This window comes from Homarus americanus, unplaced genomic scaffold (genome assembly GCF_018991925.1).
Source record: "Homarus americanus isolate GMGI-L3 unplaced genomic scaffold, GMGI_Hamer_2.0 scaffold5589, whole genome shotgun sequence".
In the NCBI taxonomy this organism is placed as follows: domain Eukaryota; kingdom Metazoa; phylum Arthropoda; class Malacostraca; order Decapoda; family Nephropidae; genus Homarus; species Homarus americanus.
The window spans coordinates 7,655,872-7,679,924 of NW_024736650.1; the positions used below are offsets into that span (position 1 = coordinate 7,655,872).

General features: G+C 38.2%; 1 protein-coding gene across 3 annotated transcripts in view; it reads left to right on the forward strand.

Annotated features, from left to right (window-relative positions):
* LOC121872328 (hemicentin-1-like) overlaps positions 1 to 24,053 on the forward strand; it is a 106,912-nt gene that overhangs the window by 66,554 nt on the left and 16,305 nt on the right. For all 3 annotated transcript variants that reach the window (XM_042375056.1, XM_042375055.1, XM_042375057.1), the window contains 32 exons: positions 2,056 to 2,244; positions 2,965 to 3,137; positions 4,190 to 4,370; positions 4,662 to 4,775; positions 5,226 to 5,417; positions 5,600 to 5,748; positions 6,615 to 6,951; positions 7,667 to 7,770; positions 8,028 to 8,120; positions 8,396 to 8,477; positions 8,757 to 8,937; positions 11,112 to 11,200; positions 11,498 to 11,616; positions 11,913 to 12,072; positions 12,295 to 12,392; positions 12,945 to 13,110; positions 13,525 to 13,665; positions 14,199 to 14,327; positions 14,599 to 14,759; positions 15,403 to 15,520; positions 16,521 to 16,711; positions 18,029 to 18,165; positions 18,503 to 18,572; positions 19,147 to 19,288; positions 19,596 to 19,765; positions 20,333 to 20,468; positions 20,876 to 21,006; positions 21,238 to 21,334; positions 22,072 to 22,285; positions 22,439 to 22,566; positions 23,113 to 23,282; positions 23,816 to 23,993. In XM_042375056.1, coding sequence (XP_042230990.1) covers positions 2,056 to 2,244; positions 2,965 to 3,137; positions 4,190 to 4,370; positions 4,662 to 4,775; positions 5,226 to 5,417; positions 5,600 to 5,748; positions 6,615 to 6,951; positions 7,667 to 7,770; positions 8,028 to 8,120; positions 8,396 to 8,477; positions 8,757 to 8,937; positions 11,112 to 11,200; positions 11,498 to 11,616; positions 11,913 to 12,072; positions 12,295 to 12,392; positions 12,945 to 13,110; positions 13,525 to 13,665; positions 14,199 to 14,327; positions 14,599 to 14,759; positions 15,403 to 15,520; positions 16,521 to 16,711; positions 18,029 to 18,165; positions 18,503 to 18,572; positions 19,147 to 19,288; positions 19,596 to 19,765; positions 20,333 to 20,468; positions 20,876 to 21,006; positions 21,238 to 21,334; positions 22,072 to 22,285; positions 22,439 to 22,566; positions 23,113 to 23,282; positions 23,816 to 23,993 — 4,740 coding nt within the window. The remainder of the gene's footprint in view (positions 1 to 2,055; positions 2,245 to 2,964; positions 3,138 to 4,189; positions 4,371 to 4,661; positions 4,776 to 5,225; positions 5,418 to 5,599; positions 5,749 to 6,614; positions 6,952 to 7,666; positions 7,771 to 8,027; positions 8,121 to 8,395; positions 8,478 to 8,756; positions 8,938 to 11,111; positions 11,201 to 11,497; positions 11,617 to 11,912; positions 12,073 to 12,294; positions 12,393 to 12,944; positions 13,111 to 13,524; positions 13,666 to 14,198; positions 14,328 to 14,598; positions 14,760 to 15,402; positions 15,521 to 16,520; positions 16,712 to 18,028; positions 18,166 to 18,502; positions 18,573 to 19,146; positions 19,289 to 19,595; positions 19,766 to 20,332; positions 20,469 to 20,875; positions 21,007 to 21,237; positions 21,335 to 22,071; positions 22,286 to 22,438; positions 22,567 to 23,112; positions 23,283 to 23,815; positions 23,994 to 24,053) is intronic.

The following is a 24,053-nucleotide window of genomic DNA, read 5'->3' on the forward strand; positions in this document are numbered from 1 at the left end:
CCCCCCTCTCTCTCTATCACCCTATTTCCTGCCATACCTTCCCTCATCACTGTCTACTTTGTGTCACCCCCTCTGTCTATCCTCTCCAGACTTGCTCACATTCACTTTTTTTTATATAAATAATCCATATAGATCATAATTCATCACAACCACCCCAAGTTTTTCTCTAGGACATGGTCTAAGTTACATTAGAGGCTTTTGGTGTTGATACAAAAGATTTTGTCGTAACAAGTTTGGTGGGTCTCCATTCAGTGTTGTACATGATAAAGTTGTGACAGTTGATGGGTCAAGTTGGGTCACCGACGCTCACCGTGTTGTCCAGTGTTACCAACTTAGAGGTGAAATATTGTGTTTGTGTGCGTGGTGGTGGCGGGGGACTGAATATGTATGTATGGCTTGTATGCATATGTATAGTGCGAATGATGTACTGTATGTGTGTGTGTGTGTGTTTTGCCAGCTAGGAGGTGGTGAAATGTTTATGGACAGTAATCTAACATCATTGGACAACATTGTTACCAACAACAAGCTCAAGATCGATAATTTAATAAACCATATATTCTTCGTTTCAAACAAAGGAATCCTCGTAAGAGGCACAGCAATATCTTTATATTATAGGAGAATTGAGCGACTTCAATACTGTAATGGCCTTGGCCCTTGGTGGGTCAGACGCCTGAAAGCACTTCCCGCTAGGCGTAGTCGGTGCGGCAGTATGTCTTTCAGAGAACTGGAACCCTAAAGTTTATAGAAAATGAAAATAAACAAAGCCCATATTCCAGGCGGTTAAACGTTTTTAGGTGCTGTCTGTAATGTACAATAAACATGCAAATTTTCTACGTAGTGTGGTGCAAAATTCTGAGTAACACTAATTTAATTCTGCACTGTCTGGCTTGACACATGCAAAATACATGGACACTGAACTGTACCTTAAATGGACACAGGGCATTACACTAGCACACTCTACAAGGGTGAAACTGACGCATTACATAAACTTAATTGGTTAGCGGTTCATTTTATTTTAAGTTTCTTAATATACTTCGAAAATCACGATTATTATATATATTTTTAATACATTCAGTTTATTATAAGTCATAGCCGGGGGTGAAAGACTAGCTCGAGTGTGGTGGTGGACATGATCGATCTTGTCAGTTCAGTGAGGTTTGATTTTTGTTGTGAATTATACATGACCTTCTTGTTTCAGTGTTATGTGTTGCCTCTTGGTATGTCTCTGTCAGATTTTGTCAGTGAGTTTTATTCATTATCAGTATGTCTGTGTGTTTGTCTCAGTGACACTTTCTCTTAGTGCTGAGAAGCTTTTGTGTACGGCTGTTAGTGTGTGATGAGTGTATTAGTATGTGTTGAGTGTTAAGTGTGTTAGTGGATGTGTTGAGTGTCAGTTTGTGTCGAGTATTACTGTGTGAGTGTGTTGGTGTGTATTAGTGTGTCAGTGTGTATTAGTGTGTGTGTATGTTAGTGTGTCAGTGTGTAATAGTATGTCAGTATCATACATACACCCCCTAATGTGTGATGACGTAGTGAGTGCCATGTAGTCTAGCCACACCCGTTAGGTATAGTGACCATTCAGAAGATAATACAATTACTTACGATTTTGAGAACACTTTGTGATTGGTTATTGAGTTGGTCCGGTGTGTGCTTGGGTGAAGGACAGGTGAAATATAGTGGATGTGTGTAGTATTGGAGACACAACTTACCATATTGTTTTATAGATAGAAATAAACATTATCAACAACGGCTTTGAATATGAATGAAAACATATACATTACTGTTAATTTCATGAAAGTATATATGTGGTGTTTGGTTCATAAAAAGGGGGCAGTTAACTTGATAAGCTTGGACGACTTATTGTTTTTTAAGTAATGTATCGAGAGCCTCGCAGACGTGAGAGATTGATGCACCTCTCCAGGACAGCGGGATAAGATGCAATAAGGGACAATATACGGGATTGCCTGGCCGCCCTAAATTGTTATCATTGTACTTTTGTCATGAAATAACACTCCTTTGGTTGATGGACCTTTAATGAGTTTAACACCTTTACAGCCCCATCTGTGATATGGTCAGTGGGTGGCTCCATCGTGGGTGTGAGTGGGCGTGGCAATGTGGACGTAGGTAGTGACGGACGAACACTGAGGATAGTACGGGTGGGCAACCACGACACTGGTGTGTACACTTGTATTGCCTCAAATGCTGCTGGAGTCCTTGATATCCCCATCAAACTCAACGTACTGGGTGAGTTATTCTGATTTACTGTAGAGACATAAAATTTATGATGAACCTTGAGTAAGATAGATTTTGATTGTGACGTATGGTGCCTTAACCTGTGTATGAATAGCAGTATATTTTGAGATTATTAATGCGTTCCTTCTGATTGTCATGGTCACTAAAACCCCGCAAAATAATTGTATGGAGGTACAGTCTCACCCAAAAGTTTGTTAACTCTCCCAGCCAGCTATTGCTGCACTGCCTGCTGCAGATGTATGAACTTGAGTCTGTTACTTCGAACCTTTAGATTTATTTGTATCGATTTTATGTTCTGGTTGTTACTGAGACAGTTTCAAACATCTGAAGCAGGCAGTGCAGCAATAGCTGGCTGGGAGAGTTACTAACTTTTGGGTGAGACTGTACACTGTCTGCCTGCGGGTTATATTCTGAGTTATTATATTGTAATTATTTGTAGAATAGTTTTGACCTTTTCCAGGGTATAGCTGATAAGATAACACCGTGGTTGGTGAACTGGTCCTAACTGACTTGTGATTATGATTGTCCTCAGTATGTCTGTCCTTCCATGTTCCTTACTGGTGTGCTGCTGTGACCTTTAACGTATTGTGACTTTGGCTGACATGATGTGCGCCTAACTGACATGTTACATTTTTGGACCTATTGTAATCTTGACTGACGTGATGTAACTCCTTATTTATTGGCCATCCCAACTTACCAAATGTTATGTAGTACCGCCACTGATTGCTGGTACAAGGCGGGGCAGTCACCTTCGGGAGGGAACAGAGGTGGTTACGGTGATGGAGGGTGGCCACGCTGCGCTGGAATGTCACCTGGTCAAAGGTTCCCCACCACCCACCAGACAGTGGTTCCTTGGGAAGGATCTCCACCGTCCACAACACACAGTAAGCGACCACACTCTTTATGAATCGGTAAATCAACACTCTAGGAAATTTAATATATCACATGAAGGTTTAAATAATTTTTCTTTCCTGATAATTTTCATCAGTCCCTCTATCAAGCACTTGGATATTGTAAAAAAAAAAAAAGACGATTTGAGAAGAAAAGAATGAGGCCAACAGTTGTAGGGTTATGCAACACTTCTCCCTAACCCAGTCCCACATCAGTTGTTGGTTACCATTGACTTCTATAAAAGTCAGTAAATATGAAAATCGAAATCTATACATACATATACTTCTGTTTTAGGGGCTGTTGAGGGAGAACACTGGACCCTCTCCCCCAACCTCCTAGTAGGCATTATGGTGAACTTTTTTACTATTTACAGGTATTACTTTCATTAGTCATCTTGTCTTTGTTTCATATCATTCTCAGTCCTTAGATGCTTCCAGCTCCCCTAACAGCATCACTTTCAGAAGGTTAATAAGAATAATTGAAGCCCAGATGCAGCAACTGTTCGTCTTATTAATCTTTCTTGAACTTCTTTGCCAGTCTGTCACTCATCATTTATGAATAGCCAGAGAGAGAGTTTGTCTTTACTGTATAACCTTTTTATTTTTTGTCTCGATGGCCACCAAGCCTTCTGCTGTTCCCCCACTTACTATCCCTTGCAGCCGTCTCGTGGCGGATATAAAAATGACCCCCCTTGGCCACGCTGGATAAGCTGTGGCTAAATAATCCTGGATTTCAAAATGATTTAACAAAATATTGAAAACATAATGTTGACCACCTGGTGACACTATTACTTGTAAAATTCTGCAGCAGGGATGTAGGTTAGGTTAGTTGTATTCATGTGCTCTAGACTATAACAAATTGCAGCACATTCAGTAACCTTTCAGTCATTGTTTGAATAATTAGATTGCCAATATTTGTGTGATAACATGGAGGTAGTGAACATAGACAATATATTGTACACTACAGTACGTACTTGTGTTAACACAGAAGTAAAGATATCTTTCGAAATTATATTCCATCCAACAAATTCATCATTCCATCTTAGGTTTTGGGCGACGGAGAGAAGCTGGTGATCACAGGAGCCGAGGTGAAGGACTCTGGAGTGTATCAGTGTGTGGCAGAAAACTCAGCCGGCAAAGACACCAAGATGGTGAGAGTTGCTGTACAAGCACCACCCAGGATCAACATTACAGCTCTGCCAGGCCAAGCTACAGTCCTCTCTCCAGGTGAGATATCTGCCATAGAAATGAGTTTATATTAGAATTTTACACACACACACACACACACACACTAAAACCTTGTTTGTCCTGGACTAACTAAATGGAAAGGGTCCAGATTAGCCAAAAGTCCAGCATCCTCAATCACAGTTTATGAGTACAGTACTGTACTGTATTAAGAGGTGAGTACATGATATCACTTTTACTACCATTCATCAGCCTTTGTTCCTTGTCCATGGTCATGTTGTTATAATTTCTCTATCTGGATCAAAGTTAATGAGATTTAATCCACTACTGCAGGAGGAGCTGAGGCGACGTTGTTACCTGCTGATGGTCGACCACGCAATACATCAGTGAGCACCACGTTCACCACCACACAAGACCAAACTGTTACTCTCACCTGCCCCATCACTGGTTAGTCAATCTTCATAATATATACTATACAGGGTGTGTATTAGCTCATGCACCATAAGAAAATTAATGTTCTTATTACTATTTTCTTTTTCAGGCTAGACAATCATAAGAAATCTGACATAAGGCTGGCTCTGTCAGGATAGTTTAGTGGTACAGTACTGATCTCGGGTTAATTATTTCACCTACTATGTGGCAATATGGGATTGTACACTTTAATTCTTTCTTTATGGATGATGATGGATAAATGTACAGTATAGTTTGATGAAGTAACCTTTCAACATTATTAATTGTTGCTGCAGGAACCCGGTGATATAGATATACAGTTCAACAGTTTAGTACAGTAATGTATTAGGTAATCTTACGGTGTTACTTCGGGGTAACTGACTTATTTAGTAGGATATATAAATGGTCTACATAAGTGTTTATCTCGAGCCTCCTTGTTTCTGCTAGGATCACCCACACCGCGACGTCTGTGGTACCACGGCTCCCAGGCCCTTGTGTCCTCCTCTAGGCTGGTGGTGGGTGTTGGTGGACGAGACGTCACCATTGTGGGCGTGAGGCCGGAGGATGCTGGGGTGTACGTGTGTGTGGCTGTCAACCCTGCAGGTGAAGCACAGCTCACTACTGCCCTCATTGTCATTGGTAAGGACTGCCAGCTGCACACTATATACACTATGTTGTAGTAGTAATACCTGTACTAGTGTATGCCTTACTAATCAGTTGGATACTTTTAAACTATGATTTTCTCTCTAGATAAGGTCCAAGTTTTATATACTGTACCTGTACTGATAAAAACATGTCTGAGAATATTCATATCATCGTAGGTCGCCCTGAGCTGGAGGGTGACCCTGAAGAATATATATCGGTGCTGGAAGGTCGCTCAGTCACTCTGGAGTGTAAGGTCAAGGTGCCCTCCACAACAACTCGTAGAGGCCCTCACAGACACAAGCCCTACACTATCACCTGGACGAAAGTAAGTGTTTACATCTGTAAATTATAATAGGAAGTGCAGTTATCCCTTGACTTACATGCTGGATGTGTTCTTGAAGTTGTCTGTAGAACTGAAAAAAATATATACAGTATTTTAAAAACATCTTATAATTGGAGGTCGTGTTCCTGAGCATTCACTGAACAACACTTGTCGTTATGAATTTAATGACAGTTTCTATTTATTTTTAGAAGTTTTAAAACAGAAAAAAACGTTTGATAAGAGAGCATTGATGAGAAGCAAATAAAAGCATTGAAACGTAAAAAAATTGTAGTTTGTATGATGTTGGATCTTGCTTGAGGTGTGCCGTTGCGGTAACTGAGAAAGCGCACATAAATTAAGGTGATTTTTCTGGTTCACTGTTCAATATTAAATCATGCGAAGGTGCATTTGCATATGTGGAGAGTTATCTGTACAGTAGACCCACACAAGCCTGGAAAATGACCAGAAAACTTTAATAATGGTGATGTTCTTATGCTACTATATACCTCCATGGCCCACCTAGATATTCACCACTATATTATGGGTTTGAAGTAATGATTCAACCTTGTGACTGGATTGGGAGTTTAATCTGGGCATTCATACACCGTCTTGTACAGCTGGATAATGTATAAACGTCTGCTGAACCTGCCGGGGCCACAGTTTATGCCATATCTTGATGGGTGGTATGGATCACCCAAGTCAATTACTGATGACAAGTGAGCTCTGAAATTCCACAGATCTTTTATTCATGGCTTGTTAATCCCCTTTATTAAGTACATGTTATTAAATATGGTGCTGTTGAGGCATTATTGATCTTGTAACTTTCTTCCATATTGATCATAAATTTTGGAATGTTTTATTTTAAACAGAATGGACACCAGGTAGAGAACAGCTTTCCCCCAATGCAGACTACCCCTGACACATCAGTAATGGGTGAGAGAGCAGATGTAGAGGATTACAGTCATCAGAACTACTTAGATAATTTCTCCGAGATGGAGGTTGACCCATCAAAACCACGAGACAACGCCCTTGATAATGGCTGGCATAGATCTAGAAAGCAGAATTCTACGTCACTGGAGAAGATATCGTATGATGGCACACGTTTAACTCTACCAAAAGTAACAAAGGTTAATGAAGGATTGTACACCTGTGAAGTCAACAATGAAGCTGGAGTGACCAAGAGAACGTTTAGAGTTGATGCCTTGGGTTAGTATGACTTCTGGGTTTTTAACTTAAACTTCACTTACTGTTTGAACCTGAAGTGTTGCAAAGTTCTTTTTTTTTCTAACAATTTATTTTAAGAGTTTTTGACCTTCATTTGTTCTTAGCATAAATTGCACCTCTATTGCCTTTTATGGAAGCTTATTTTCTTATCACGTCTTGCCTGCAGATAATTTAACAGACAAATTATATTAACAAAGGTAATTTGTAACCTATTTGTCCAAAGATCTCATAAGTGAATGTATTATAAAAAATTTCATGATTTAAATAATAAATTGTATATATGTTGCTCTGTGATTTTCCATACACCGTTCTAATGTTTGTGATGGTAAGACAAGTGTGGCACAAGTAATGTTACATCTTTTATGATATATTTATGATGTATGTACCGTATTTATGATAAACCACATGGTATAACAGAAGATTGTACAGCTGCATGGACGGTCACTCAAAAAATCTTTACAAAATTGTGTTGAAAAAAATATGACGCAACAGACAATGAATTTTGGCAACCCTACCGAGACAACAGGAGTCGCAGTGTTCATTCTAAAATTCATTGATCCCCTCATGTAAAGATAGTTTTTGACTGACAGTACATAACATTTACACATAAAAACTTGTGCTTTATAACTATTTTTTCACTTTGTACTCATTTTTTCTTTCTTTCTTATTATTCTTTCGTTTTATCATTCATATGCAGTGCCACCAGAGATTGACACAGAACAGGATGTGATGCTCTACCAAGCAGCTGTAGGAGAACCAGTAGTGTTTGAGTGTGATGCCACTGGTGACCCGCCCCCAGAGGTAGAGACATTGTTCATTTGGTTTTCCCTTACAAATGTTGAGACTTGATAGTTGATAATTTTTAGGTGTGTGTCAGTAAATTTTGCGTAAATACAATGCTTTTGTGGCTTTCATAAAGTTACATCATAAGCAGAAGCATTACCTGATTTACAAAAGGGTTGTCTTCCAGAAAAAACTGTCATAAATGATTTTTTTTAGTGTACTGTATGTGTGTCATTTATTTTTTCATTTATATTAAAGAAGCTCGTTTATTTCAGGTGACTTGGTACCTAGGCTCCGACCCTGTGAAGCAGAACGCCCGCATACAACTTTCAGAGAATGATCACGTGCTCAACATACCAGCAGTACAGGTGAAGTTCATCCTTGTATCCTCAACGGCATCCATATTTACTGTACATGATTACAGTACCTTGATTACCTTCATGTTTATTTGTACAGTATTGGTAAAATATTATTTTTGTATTTATAAAACTTTTGAAATTAATATTGTGTAGGTCAAATTAAACCAAAGAGAATGTATTCAAACCCAGGGAAGAAATTTTCCAGTGTTTTGAGGGTCTGTATCTGTACCTATATGTCTTATGTGTTCATTGAAACTATTGTATTTTGTTCATCTTTGATACAGGAAGGTGATGATGGTGACTATACATGCATTGCCACCAACTTAGCAGGTAGCAAGGAGGAGACGTTTCATCTGCAGGTGTTAGGTAGGCCATCTTGGTTCCTCTATAGGCAGTGAACTTGCTTCATGATTTAAATGAATCTAATTAAAAAATGTCCGTCCACTTTCATGAGTACCAACACTAAGTAACAATTTATATACAGAATCCTTAATTTACATGGGATTGATTTACAGTTCAAGAAATCTAAATTAGGAAAGTTCTGTCTGTATTTTTATTATGGTACTTGATATTTCCCTTGTCAGCCTCCCCATTGTTGTTCATTTATTCACTGAAACTTTCCGCACTTCATCCTCCTTCAAACAGTTCCTCCAAAGATGTCGGGCCCAGAGGTGTTGCCAGTTGCAGGGGTGAGCGGGCAGCCAGTGAGGTTAGAGTGTGAGGTAAGTGGCTATCCTCAACCTAACGTCACCTGGACCTACGACAACCAGCAGTTAATTCCAGACCGCACCGTCCACATAGAAAATAACAAACTTACTATTGAACGGTAAGATTCCTGGTGTTTTCTTATGTATATGTTAATGCATTTGTAGACTTTTCTTATAAACTATTAAATTATTTACTCTTTTGGTCCTGAAGCTTATGGTAAACTAAAGCATTTATCATAAGAGTTCCCAATTTTCTTGTTTCTGATTTTTGTTTTAGATTTGAACTCAGCATTTTTGTAAACCTTTGAGATGCTTGTGGGTTTAATAGCTCTTAAACCATGTATTACTGTACTGTATATCAAAGGACAAGGATGCTGGAGTTTCTTTGACTATCTTCAACTTGGAGATCATAAGACTGTGCACATGGCAGAAAATACAAAGTAAATTTTATAAAGTTTTGATTTGGAGAACAATATTTTGAGCTTTTCAAACTGTGTGATTAATTTCTGTATACAGGTTGACAATCCCTTATCCGATCTTGGGGCCAGAGGCATTTCGGATTTCGGAATTTTTCGGTTTTCAGAATGTTTAATTATTATTATTACAGTGACCCCTCGTTTAACGAACGCCTCGGTTAACGAAATTTCGGTTAACGAACTGCCTTCCATAAGGATCTTCAATTCGGTTAACGAACAAAAATTCGGTTAACGAATTTCTTACGAACCGACCTCAACATGTTTTCGCTTGCACTGACCAGGCAACCAGCTTTAGTATCAGTCCGCCAATACATTAATCGGTTCTAGGGCTTAAATTCCTTACTATTTTAGTAAATATCAAGAAGTTTATACTATTCAATAATTTTAAAAGTTTAATATTCAATTTTTTAGTCATTTTAACAATTATTGAACATAATTGAAGGTAAAGTGACTAGTTTAATGCGCGGCATCCAGCCTCTTAACACAGCAAACAGGCGTTAGTCTCTCTCTATTTTCACTGGAGGTAACATCTTGCTTGAGACTCTCTTCAACTAAATGCTTTTTTTCTGTGTTTCCAAGCAAATTATTGGTCATTTTGAAATATATTTTACATATTGACAATATATAATGCAATGCAGTGTTGATTTAAAGAAAATAATCTTGAAATACACCAAGAGAACTAAAATTTTATGGGTGAAATGGCGCCATGGGGTGACTTCTCTTCCACCCCAATGCCTTTTCTTCTTCCTTCTCCTCCACCCCCATTCTAATTCCCATCATCATCATCATCATCATCCAGGAGCCTTCTACATACACACCTCAAATTAAGTGAACTTTTCTACCATTTTTGTTGAATTTAGGCAATTTTCTGTGAGCTGGAACCAATTACCCAGAAACCCATTGAAACAATGGTTTCGGTTAACGAACTTTTTGGTTAATGAACGACCTTCTGGAACGGATTGAGTTCGTTAACCGAGGGGTCACTGTATTATTATTATTATTATTATTATTGTTGTTGTTGTTGTTGTTTTTTGTTTTTGTTTTTTTGGCCTACCCGGGCACAAGTCACTGACCCACATTGGGGCCTGGGTGGCGAAAATATAATAAAAATTATAATAATAATAACAATTCATAGGTCTAGGTCGTGTATCTCACTTTTGATCTTTTTTTCATTCATTTATTTCTTTATTATTATTATTTTATTATTACAGTATTATTGTTATTATTATTATTAATTTTATTATTATATTTTTTATTATTATTATTATTATTATTATTATTATTATTTTTATTATTATTATTATTATTATTATTATTATTATTATTATTATCATTATTATTTTATTTTGGTGTATTTTTTATTACAATTTTTATTTACTATGAATAATTATTATAATTATTATTACTATTACATTTTCGCCCCCCAGGCCCCGATGTGGGTCAGTGATCTATGCCCGGGTGGGCTAATCCCTGTTTATAAAAAAAAAAAAAAAAGTTTGCCCACAAAAAAAAAACTTTGGGTTTTTAGAGCTTTTCGGTTTCTGGAATTTCGGATAAAGGGTTGTCAACCTGTATATTGAAAAGATTATATACAGGTAATTCTTTATAAACAATGATCAGTGTAATTGGTGTGAGAGTTAGTCATTCTCTATGTAATAACATCTGTCATATTATGAAAATGTTTGACATGTTTTTTGACTGAGCAATAACAAAACACTAAAACTAATGCCTCTAGTAACCAAACTGACATACACCTGTGGCTTGTGTTGGCAGAGTGACGGCAGACCTGGCAGGACGGTATATGTGTACAGCTGTAGAGTGACGGCAGACCTGGCAGGACGGTATATGTGTACAGCTGTAAACTTAGTCGGCCGAGCAGTGAGACATTTTGAACTTGAGGTTACAGGTATGAAAATCACTGTACCTGTACTGTACCAACTTAGGACAAGCTGGTCAGGGATTTTCTCTTGGTAGTGTTGAAGGTCACTTGTTGACTACATGTGAACTATAGGTGTAGTATTTATCTACAGTTAACCTTTGGAAAATTGAATTTGTTTCCGAGTATCCATAGACTTGAGACTAAAACCGCTAATTTTACAATAATATAAGTCATGACTGTATTATCATTACTGTTAGAGCTTTTGATAAGTGGAATGGAATGACATACATGTTATCAATATTATTTTGTCCTCCCCTTTAACAGAAGCACCATTCATCGTGGGCAGCGGGAACGAGGAGACGATCACTGTTGTAGAAGGAGAGTCTGCTGCCTTGCACTGTGTAGCATCTGGCTATCCTGACCCTATCATCTCCTGGTTCAAGGTAGGTGATAACTGGCCTCTCCTCATATAGGTTTTTTACTGTTCATTAATGATTAGAAAATATGATAAGATAAACACAGTAGACTCTTGGTTTTAAGCGAGGCTGCAAAGGGTCACGGAGTTGTATAATTGCTAATTTATTATGTAATTTTAGGGATTTAAGGGATTTTTGGGGTAATATTTGGGAATCCTGGAATGTAACTGCATTTTCACCATAGGAACAGTACTGTAGTCCCATGAAGAGATAGAACCTATTATCCTTTACTCTGTATCACCCTGAACATTACTTTTGTCCAGGAGGGCGGCGGTATACGTATTGATAAGCGAGTAAATTTATCCTGGGGTGGACGGACTCTACTAATACAAGACGTGGGTCAGGATGATGGTGGACGCTATACGTGCATGGCTTCAAACCTCGTTGGTAACCACACGAGAGATTACCGTGTACAGGTTCTCCGTAAGTAGATCACCAGTCGTGTATTTTCCCATATCTCTGGCATTGTATCTACTACAGCATTTCATCCTTTATAATTTACAGTACTGAGTTAATAGATTGCATAAATAAAAAAAAATTGATAAAAATTAATTGTTTTCTGGCGTACATTAGTAAAAGCTGCTGTAGAAATAACAATCTACACAATGCATAGTTTCAATATTGATTTAATTCTCTTTTGATCAGAGGCACCACAGCTGTTGGAAGCCCTGCAGGAGGTAGTGGCAGTGTCTGGAGAAGTTGTCAATCTCATGTGTACATATTCTGGTCACCCTCCACCGAAGGTATTCTGTTCTAGATGGCAAATTTCTTCATAATTTTGAACAGTTGGACAAAAGTATACTATGTGTTGAAGTTTTTGCTTAACCCCTTCAAGATTGTGCACAGTTAGCCTCACTACCATGCACAATGCTTGGATGATCTAATATAAGGTAATGTTTTTTGTTTGATGATGTTGTTGAAATGTAGTGGGGGGAGGGGGGAGAAGTGTAAGTAGACAATTGAAATTTACTCACACTGTATTCTCATAAAGGGTAGAGGGAGGATGTTGGTAGTGAGGGAGGTGTGATGCTGAACCTTTGTGAACTTCCTGATATTTGACTTGAGCTTCACTTATGTATATTTATTCTTGTTAATTTTTATGGAAGAATATTATCAAAAGATCTCCAACGTGGCCTTACAGCATCGTAGACATAATATACAAATTGTCTTCTCATATGTCTACCACAATGTAATGTATCTGCAGTCTTTAAGGGGTTAATGTGAAAATTATCGAAAGAAATGACTCATTTTTATATTGTTTTAGTAATTATTTTATATATTTCTGGGGGAGACAGATCAGTTGGTACTTTGAAGGAACACCTGCGGCCATATCCGAGAGACTTCTGCCGTCTGGAACGCTTCAGATCTCACCAGTACGGCCCGAAGATGCCGGCAACTATACGTGTGTGGCTGATAATGAGGCTGGGAAGGCCAACCACACCCTTAATCTCTCAGTCCTCAGTAAGGAAGTACATTTTTCTGTACACACACACACACACACACACACACACACACTGAGTCAGGTTTTCACTGATTCTTGGACACTGTTGTTTTTTCAGGAAGATATACTGTAGTATTTTTTACTTTTAATATTCTTAAAAAAAATTAAATCCACCAAATTTTAATTATATAGGTTTTATACATAAATTAGTTGGTCATAACCTTACCTTTACTTGTGTACACTTGAGTATCAGGATACCAAAAATCTGTAATTGGGAATAACCAATTTTGTGAAGTATTTTAAGGGTACATCCAATATTTTGAAGTTATATTTCTGCTTATCATAACTAGCTATTACATGTACACTATTACCTTAACTGACAGTCATATTTTGGTAGGAATAATTCTTTTTATTCCCAAATGTTCTCCTTGTAGCTCCTCCATCAGTGAGAGTACAGGAGAAGAAGGTGGTGGTGGTGAGTGGAGGAACAGTGACTCTACACTGTCATGGTCGAGGCTCACCAACCCCAGCCCTAACTTGGCTCAAAGGACATCACGTTATTACTGAGAGTCCAGGTAAGTACTACCAGGAAAGTGTTCATGTGAAAGCACCATCTTATTTTTTCATAATATTTTCAAATAATATTGTCTTGTCAACAAAGGGGTCCATGCAGGTAAAAAGTCTCTTGAAATCAGGGACGTGACCGATCGCCCAAGCGGCTAACAAGCCGATCAGTGGCGAAGAGGCTATAAAAGACAAAAAAAGAAACTTCAAATACAATTCAAACTTTCTTCCTTAACACAAAATGTGAGAGATATTTTCGAAAAATTACTGGAATTTATTCTCCGTTCTGGATATCGGAGATTTCTGTTATCCATAATGTTGTTACCAAGAAATATTACTGTGTTAACTTTATTTAAACAACATTTTCTCATTCTCGTGTCTTACAAGTTGTTGTTTGGATTATATTTTTAACAAGATGGCTGCTGTTGAAACTTGAATATCAATAAATATTTTGATGTAAAATATCTTGTTTTGTGTATTATACTGTACTCTTCATGCCTTTATATCTCATTATTGTATTAGAAAACTTGCCTCCATCACACAGATTTTAGGTTGGATGGGAATGGGAGCCTTCACCTGCCCAAGGTCACCCCTGCACTAGCTGACACATACATCTGTACTGCCCGCAGCCCTGCCGGCTCTGCACATGACCACACAAATCTTATCGTCCAGGGTAAGGAGGAACATACAGTAAATGATTGTGTATGTATGCGTCTTATGTTTATTTGTCTACGTGCATCTCTGTGTACAACTTTATATGTCTGCAGTATATAGTATCTCTGACTGCCCCCCTCCACTCTTCTTATTAATGTGGGACATAGATATGGCAGGTACCAGTATGTGTATCATTATAAACTTTTTACGGTCATTTTTCATGGCACCGTAGAAGCAGATACAAATTTACATTATATATATCTTAATAATTTCCTTGGTCACTATTTCAGAGCCTCCATCAGTAGTGCCCTCAGAGGATGAGGTGGTCACTGTAGCAGGTAAAGAAGTTAAACTTACATGTGAAGTGACAGGCCAGCCATTACCCACCATCACTTGGACCCGACCAGACCTTGCTCACCAGCCCATCACGCCAGAGGACCCTCGTGTTCAGGCAAGGTTTCATCATCTTTCTCTCGCCCACTTTTTTAAATCATAGTATATATAGTTTAGAAAAAAATATGATGAAAGAAGACAAAAATAAGGCACTGTACAAGATAATGATTGAAAAATTTGAAACCCACAGAAAAATATAAAGCTCAGACAGTTGTATACAGAATAAAATAATTTGCACTTGGGTCTGCCTCCTACCATTATTTGTTCCATGATTAAGGTAATTTGGCGCTTGTTTATTTTATGCTTGGATGTCAGAGGGTTCGGAATAGTGGCAATGAATTAAAACATAACCTAATCTTATTACATTATTTCTTATGACAGACAATTCCCTTCTTTTCATCGAATGAGGGATGTTAGCGATGAATAGGAACATACAGTAGACCTTCCTTATACCAATAATTCTTAAGAGAAAAATTACCCGCTATTAGTTGTTTCAGTATTCGACCCTATTTTTTGTACATGACCTCTGTGGATAGCTTGGGACTATCAAACAGTTCACACCTCTACAGTATACAACCAGTCATTCACTACACTCACTCAGTCCCAACACACACACACTCCATCACTGTAAACTATTTTTTTCCTTTGTTTTGGATAATAGAAGGAATTAGAAAGAAGAAATTGATGTCTGATATTTGCAGATTTCTGGTGCAGACCTTGTGATCATGCCAGTAGCAGTTGAAGACATGGGACGCTATGAGTGCATGGCCCACAACCCTGCGGGACGAACTACAGCTCAGGTGCTCCTGACAGTCCACTGTGAGTTTTATTGAAATTATTAGGAGCATGTGATTGTGTACTTCTGCTCAGTGTATCTGATATCCATTCAATCAGTTGACACATACATCTGTGTCTGTCTTAACTCCAATAAGTAATTTATCACATTTTGAGAACCTCATGTGAACTACAAATGCAGTATTGTACTGTACAGTATTATTTTTATGAAAACAGTTCTTGGATTTTTACACCCATTCAACCTTTTTCCCTCACACACACACACACACATGTATGTATGATTCATTGACCTTCATTCATTCTTACTCCTGTAACAGATTTGTTCTGCTTTCATATTTCTCTTCAACAAAAAAGGGCTGAAATACCTGTCTGGTTCCCCATGTTGGTTTACACAACTCTGCATCACATTCATCCACAAAAATCAATGTTGCTTCCAGGATACAGTCTTTACCTCATCATTCATCTTTCCATCTCTTTCATGATGTACCTCTCTCTCTTTTGCCGTCCACACTTGTCTCCTGCCTGTAAACAGAATACTGTATCATTTGGCTCCCTATCCCTCCTCCAAATCCATAATTTAAGAAATGTAATAAATATCTTCATAAAACTTTGTTGCAGTATACATCGGCAGAACCCAGGGATATCGTCATGAAATATAATACTTTAGGGATGTACTAAAGGATTGTACAGTATAATGAAGGTGGTGTGTAAAGAACAATGTCACAAAAGAATCTTCACAGACTGCCCTCATCATCATCATTATTTTTATTATTATTATTAATTATTATTATTATTTTATAGTCATTTTCCTCCATTCTCTAACCCCTTATTTTGTATTGAATTAACATTTACTGTACTTTTAAATCTCGTTTTTTTTTATATCATGAATGTTCTTGGTTCCTATCTCACTTAACCCAAGACTACTGTGTATATATAGAGTGACCAGATGACAGCAACCCTTATGACTTAACAGGATTTTAAGTCATGATATTTAAACGTGACTTCCTCTTTCTGCCTCGAGAAGCCCCACCATCAGTCTTTGAGGAGCTGTCGGAGATGGTAACTGTGATGCGGGGAGACAGTTTGACTCTCGGTTGTTCAGTGTCGGGCTACCCTCCTCCCCGCTCCACCTGGCTGAAGGAAGGTCGTATCCTGTCTGAGAATCTAAGGCTCACATTCGCCACCAATGGGGAACTTGTCATAACTGCAGCCCAGGTAAAGAGTCGCCCCTGGCACAATAAACGCCTGACTGTATACTTTTTTCATTCGTGTTTCGTGTACTCCCTCTTTATCGACGGATTTTTTATCCACGGTTTCGATTATCGACGGATTATTTAGCCGGATTTTTATTTTGGCACCAAACAGCTTCTCCCAGTCCTCTCCTTGAACAGGGCTACAGGCTACGTGTTTTTCGAATCGTTTTCAGTTAAAAAATTATTACATCACACGTATATTTTACCTAAACTGCGCCTGAATCAATATATTCTCGGAAATAAATAGTAGTTTTGCTGAAACGTGATGTATTTCAATGTAAAATAGGATAAAATACATGACGGAAACAAAAGACTTTACCTAAGCTTCCGATGTTCTTGAGATGTTACTCGTTTTTTTAATAGTTTTCGGTTAAAATTCTGTTATATTACAATGATATTCTATTCATACTGTGCTTGATATAATACATTCACGGAAATGTAATATTTTTGCTAAAATGACGTACGTATTACAGTGGAAAGTGGGATCAAATCGTGACGAAAACAATGACTTGCGCTTTCTTTCGTTCAAAAGATGTTACCGTAATCACTTTTCGAATGGTTTAGTTAAAAAACTGTTGTATTATTCCCTCCTAATTGACTTGAATAAATACTTGAATGGAAATATACAATATTTTTGTTGAAACTACCCGCGTTTCAGTGTAAAGTGTTGTAATAATAAATGGTAAACAATTTGCCTTGGGCATCCGGATTTTTGTTTACTGTAATGTGTCGTTTTGTAATGTCCACTTCACTAAGTTATGCCGCACTTATACATATGCTAATAATAGTTAGAAAAATTACGTAACCATCACGGTATCGACGGTTTCTTTATCGACGGCCGTTTACAGAACGTAACCCCCGTCGATCCATACATATTGAACAAAAATTTCTTGAAACTTCTTGTAAAATTAATCCATCTACATATTACAAGAAGAGTGATAAGGATTTCTACATTATTTAAACACTTCCCATTTTCTGACTTCACTCTCTGATGTTTTCTTGACTTCGTCACTTGTCAAACAATACTCGGGATTATATCAACTAAACAGGATTTGTTGTGTGTTTTTATGTAACCTGAGTTCTATTTTACTCTCATCAATTGTTTAGGTATGTATTCAGCCACATATTAACTTTGAGCTTCTTATTTCTTTATATTATCTCAAGAATGAGTTTAGAGTCTTCTGGAAAACAATATTTACCTTTTTTTTTATTGGTAGTCGCTGGGGTATTTGTCCATAATATAGCTGTGCTATTGTTTAATAATCTTATGTTATCGCAGGCGTCTGATTCTGGGCTGTACACGTGTTTAGTGACCAACACAGCAGGTCGTCTTTATCGTGAAGTGGATGTTCTGGTGCTGGTCCCTCCCCGCCTCACTGTCCTTCCTCGCACCACTCAGGTCACCCGAGGGGACAGGTAAGATATGTACAGGTTGCTCTCGTTTATGCTGGTGTGAGTGGAAATGAATCTTTATACCTGTAGTTAGGTGTTTGTGTTCAGTCAAAATACCCCACTTGATGATTTTTTGAGCATTTACTCTATATATATGCAATGCTGCTTTCTTTATATAATTATAGTATATAATAAGAAAAACAAACATTCAATTGAGTTTTTGTGAATGTGGAACCAAACTTAGAATGTGTTTACAGCAACGTTGGATTAAAGAGACACTTTTTTGAGTGACTTTACAACATAAATTATCATAGATTTGTATTATTCTTTATTTACTAGTTGTTGTTGGATGTGTTTACAGGTTTGAGCTGGAGTGTGAGGCTGTGGGTGTTCCTGTCCCTACCATCAGGTGGCTCTTAAATGGAACACAGGTGAGATACTGGCCTAGGCACACATTCAGGGTCCTTGTATAATCTCTGTGAACTTTCTCTTGATGGGCTGATTGATGGATGGGATAACACTCACTCTGTTGGGCAGCGGTGTAGGGAGGATTAGTGCCTCTTGGGGTAAGACTTGACAGTGCCCCCCCCCCTTCTCATCCCCATCTTCCATATTTATTACTCCCACTTCAGTCATCTTTGTTATCTTTTTTTCTTTCTCTCCTTATTCTTCATATCATTTATTAACTGTTGTATATCCATTTTCTAAAAGATTTATTTACTTAAAATTATTAATGGATTTTCAGTATTTGTTGCCGTTTAGAATATGATCACAGTGAAACCTCTATTTAACAGACTATATGGAGAAGAAAGTCTGCTATATCGAGGGTCCGTTATATGTGAAACCTCCATCTAATGAACTATATAAGGATGAAAAGTCCGTTATATTAAGATTTCCAGATGTGAAACCTCCATCTAATGGAATACATGGGGAGAGAAGTTCACTATAGGGAGGTTTCATTGTAGTGTGTTAATTTTGTGCTTGATTATATGGTGTGTCTGATAGGTAGATGGTGTTGGTGCTTCCTCAAATGGGCGTTCAATGATGGTAGTGGCACGTGCTTCTAAAACAGACGAAGGAACTTATACTTGCATCGCAGAGAATGACGCCGGGCACAGGAAGGCCATTGCTGGTATACGAGTTAAGGGTCAGTGTTAATATGGAAGTTTTCACATGATATACAACAATTTATCACTTATGTCCTATAATAAGGATGATCAAGTAAACTGCTATACATATTAATACTACAGGGTGTTGAAAAAGTCTCTAAACCAGTAGTTATTTTACCATTTGTACTTCGAGTAAATATTAGAAATGTCTACAATAAATGTTGGAAGTGGTTAACATTCCCAATATTTACAGTAAATAGAACAAGGCATAGAACAATGTACGTATAACAAGGAACACCTATAGTGTTCATTACTACACTCACTTTATATCTCTGGTGCCAACAGTTCCTCCTGTGATCATGTACGCCCCTGAGGAGATGACTGTGTTGGAGCTGAACGCCGTCACTTTAACGTGTGTTGCTGAAGGTGACCCGGCGCCTGCCACCACCTGGATCAAGGAGGGACACTCTGTACATTCTTCAGACAGAGTTCACTTGATGGATAATGGCTCCCTGGTACTATGCTCTTTGAATTAGTAATTGAAGTCTGTTTATATTGCTATTATAGTGTTTTGTGAGGGGTTGTTAAGTTACCTGTCTCTCTCAATGTACAGTCGCAAACAAAAGCCCCATCACCTTTTTTTTTTTGCTGCTTCATGAACCCCAAGATTCAGACTTGTGAATGCGAAGCAGAAGACACTGATGCATTACTCTGTCCATAAATGCTTCAGGTTCACAAGTCTGAATCTTGGGGTTCATTAAGCAGCAGAAGAGGCAGCAGGACTTTTGTTTATGACTGTACTAAATCATTTTCCTTTCAGTAAAATAAGAATGACATCTTTACAAGTTTATCTACAAGAGTCAGGTGCCAGGTTAGGCTAGAAATCTTTCCCCCTTAAGTTATAGACGGGCTTTTATTGTCTGTCAAGGCACAACAATAAAGGAGGTTTATAATGATGCTTCTCCCAGTAGTCATGTCAACTCACCATTACCAGTTTGTTGTTTACTACACATTTTCAACCTTTGCCCAACTACAGTATTATTATACTGGTACCCTTAATTAAATTTTTCTCTGTCATTTAGGTCATTAATTCATCTCAAGCTTCTGATGCGGGTGAGTACAAGTGTGTGGTGAGCAATGACGCCGGGGCAGCTGAAGCCACGGCTCATCTGGTGGTCCACACGCCTCCTATCCTCACACGTCCGCCCATTACTTCAGGTAAGGTCATAGTGTTGTTGGTATGGTGGCTGTAATTCGAAAGGTGTATACAGTAATATTCTCCTTATCTTAATATTATCTCCCTATCACTGACATGTTATATTACTGTATTATTTTTCTATCACTGACATGAGTGTGTGATATAAGTCTTTAGATGAGAATGATAATATTATTTGCATGGTGTTTATTTTGTGTTCTTGTTTCTTCCTCAAGACTTAACGTGTGTTCTTCAGTGCATAACACTCTCTCAACTGTGTGGTGTGAAATCTGCACCATACAGTTGAGAGTGGAATAGCATTGATAAAATAAGGGGAAAAAGAAAGGAGAGTTGATCAGGATTAATGTTGATGGAGGTAACTCACTCAGTTGTATTGTTAATTGAATAATGATAAACTCGTCTTCCTCAGTTGTGGAGGTCGGAGGAACAGTGACGTTTGACTGTGAGGCTGAGGGTTCTCCATCCCCAACCATACAGTGGAGCGTCACTCCTGGTGAAATGCACTCACGATTCTTACGACTGACCAATGGTTCTTTACAGGTAAGATTACTGTCCCGGTCACATTTATTTTGATCAACAACATCATCATTTCCTACATCATGATCACCTATACATGTAAATGCTGAATTGTTGTGTGGTTTCACAATTTAATAGAAACTTTACATAAGTCTTGACTGGAAAACTGTAGTGAAAGTAATTTCTTAAAATTGATTAACAAAATAATGAAAATGTAGCAATATGTGACTCACTGGTGGTTGTTTCTGTTGCCAGCTCATAGCAGCACAGATGGAGGATGAGGGCCAAGTCATATGTCAGGCTTATAATGAACTTGGAGAAGAATTAGCAAAGGCTGACCTCTATATCAAGGGTAAGTGTGGTTGGTGTGAACTGGTGAGATTATATTATGTTAAATACTTGTGCTAAGCAGATGTTTATGGATCTTTTTTACTTTATTATGAAACTGTAGCAATATTCTTCTTCACCACTGAACTGTATAAAATGTATAAAAGAAATAACTTGGTATTGTCCATCTACCTAAATATTGGTCCTGATAAGTTTTTAGTAGAGTGCTAGGAAATAAACTACAGTACATTAAAATAGCATACAATTGTAGCTATTTCCATTTATTAAATTTTTTTTTAATTCAACAACAAATTAATTTTTTTATCGGTAACACAAAAAAAAATCTGAGCATCATCCCCGAAGGGTTGTTCTCAACCTAGCCATTTTCCTGGCTAGCAGACTTGAAGTAGAAGCAACATGGCTTACTGTATTTATTGTTATATTGATAATTAATGCTCATTAGCCTAGTCCAACAGAAAAGGCTATTGCACAAATGTTATGCTGACAGTTAATGTGATAATTTATTCAAAATTTAATTAATGAAAAGAAACCATGAAAAATTAACTTTCAAAGTTTTGGAAGGTATTTTCATGAGTGCTCCTGATGTAGTTCCCTTAGGCATAATGAATAGCTACATTATCGGTTATGGTTAACTTTTATCAGTTGTTTCTTTTGTATTATGATGATCTTTGGGTTCAGGCAAAACTCACCTTTAATTTAACAAATGCATTCTTCCATATCTTCACAAATTATCTTTACCAGTTTTGGGCATGTGGGGGTCGTGGGGCCCTTGGTCACACTGCAGTGTATCTTGTGGTACTGGACAACAGGAGAGGAGAAGGAGATGTAATTCTCCTGCACCACAGCACGGAGGTTCTCCCTGTCAGGGTGACGAGGCTCACACCCGTCCCTGCCGTCCTCAGCCCTGTCCCGTTGATGGTAACTGGTCTCCGTGGGATCCCTGGAGTGAGTGTAGGTTAGTCAACCTGAGTGATGTGGATTAAAATTGTTTCACTCCTACCAAGGATCAGCTTTTGTTGAGTTATTCTTTTGTTTCATTTGTTTTCTGAAATAGTTTATTGCTGAATACTTTTAGTTTAATGAATGATTTACCTTGTGTGTGGACCAGCACCACTTGTGGTAGTGGAGTACGACTGAGGTCCAGGTACTGCATGGCTCCTGCCCCCTTGTACGGTGGTCGTCCTTGTCCAGGTGTTGCTGTTGAGGAAGAGGACTGCCGGCTGAGAGACTGTCCAGGTACATATATAATCACCGGGAAAGATTTAAAATACCTGTAGCACTTATCACCCATTAGTCCAGGGTTAATTCAACCCCATTTGAAACACTGTTTGATTCAATTCCTTTGAGGATTCTACACTTAGTGAGTTAACCTTGTTGACTATGATAACTGAGCCCACATACCAGGCTCACTTTGTCTTTAATACGTAATGTAATAAATAACGTGTACCTGATTTTTCAATATACTCCAGTGGGATTTATTCAACCCTGAACCACCTGGGTGATGAGACCTATAATGTATTAAAGCTTTAGTGTCCTGTCTTATTACTGTTGTGTATCCTTCCATGATACTGCAAGTCATCTCTGAAAGGCAGAAAGAAGGTATTTAGTGGTGTGGATCTTGTTGCTGAAATAAAGTAAACATTTAAGTTTTTTAACTGTAATCGGTGTCTCATATCTTTTATGTAAATCAGATTGGCAGAGTCTGCAAATTAAGTATCAACAATAAATGCGATCTAGTTAATACATGTTATTAATTTATATTTTTATTATTATTATTTGTAGTGTCAGGTGAATGGAGTTTGTGGACGTCATGGTCTGACTGCAGTGTAACCTGTGGTCAGGGACTACGTCAGCGGACCCGTCTGTGTGACTCCCCGCCACCTGCAGCTGGGGGAGCAGAGTGTGAGGGTGATGACCTGGAAGTCATGCCTTGTTCAAACTCACCGTGTCTGGTAAAACATGTGGAACTTTTAGAATTGTGAAGTTTCTGTACTAAATTTTTTTATTCATGTGTTGACTTTCGTGATACTGGAATTTAAATGTCATTTTCATACTACAACAGAGGAATATCAGAATAGAAAGTTCATGATAGTTCCAGAACCTATGTGCCATTGAATAGTGACCTATGAGATACTACCAACTAAAACACACCTTGGCAGAGCGTCATGTGGCCAGGGGCTCGTGACTGTATGGTTTACTGGCATGAACCCTAATGATTGGTTCACTTATGTCTCAGAACACTAACAGCCATAGACAGGGACTCACTTGCTTTGTTCATCACATTTTTCCTGCTTCCAACAACCCCTTTAAACCTCTGACAGCTCTCAGCCATACTTGCAGAGATAAGTCTTTCTTTCACATTTATTATTTTACATCCTTAATGGTTTTGGTGTTTGCCGCAGTTGACAGTGTTTTATCTTATAGGTCACTCGTTGATGAGCATCACTTATTAGATGTTATGTTTCATTCCTCGATTTGTTGGCAGCTGGATGGTAACTGGGGTTCCTGGGAGCCCTGGAGTGTATGCAGCGTATCATGTGGTGGAGGAGTACGAAGACGGCAGAGAGAGTGCAATGATCCCCCTCCTTCCAACGGTGGACGGTTCTGTCCCGGCTCTGACACTCTGGAGGACTACTGCAATCTCGATATGTGTCCTGTCAATGGTACAAAGAATATATCTGTTAATTTGTATATAACCAGTGTTGGGTAGACAGCTTATGTGT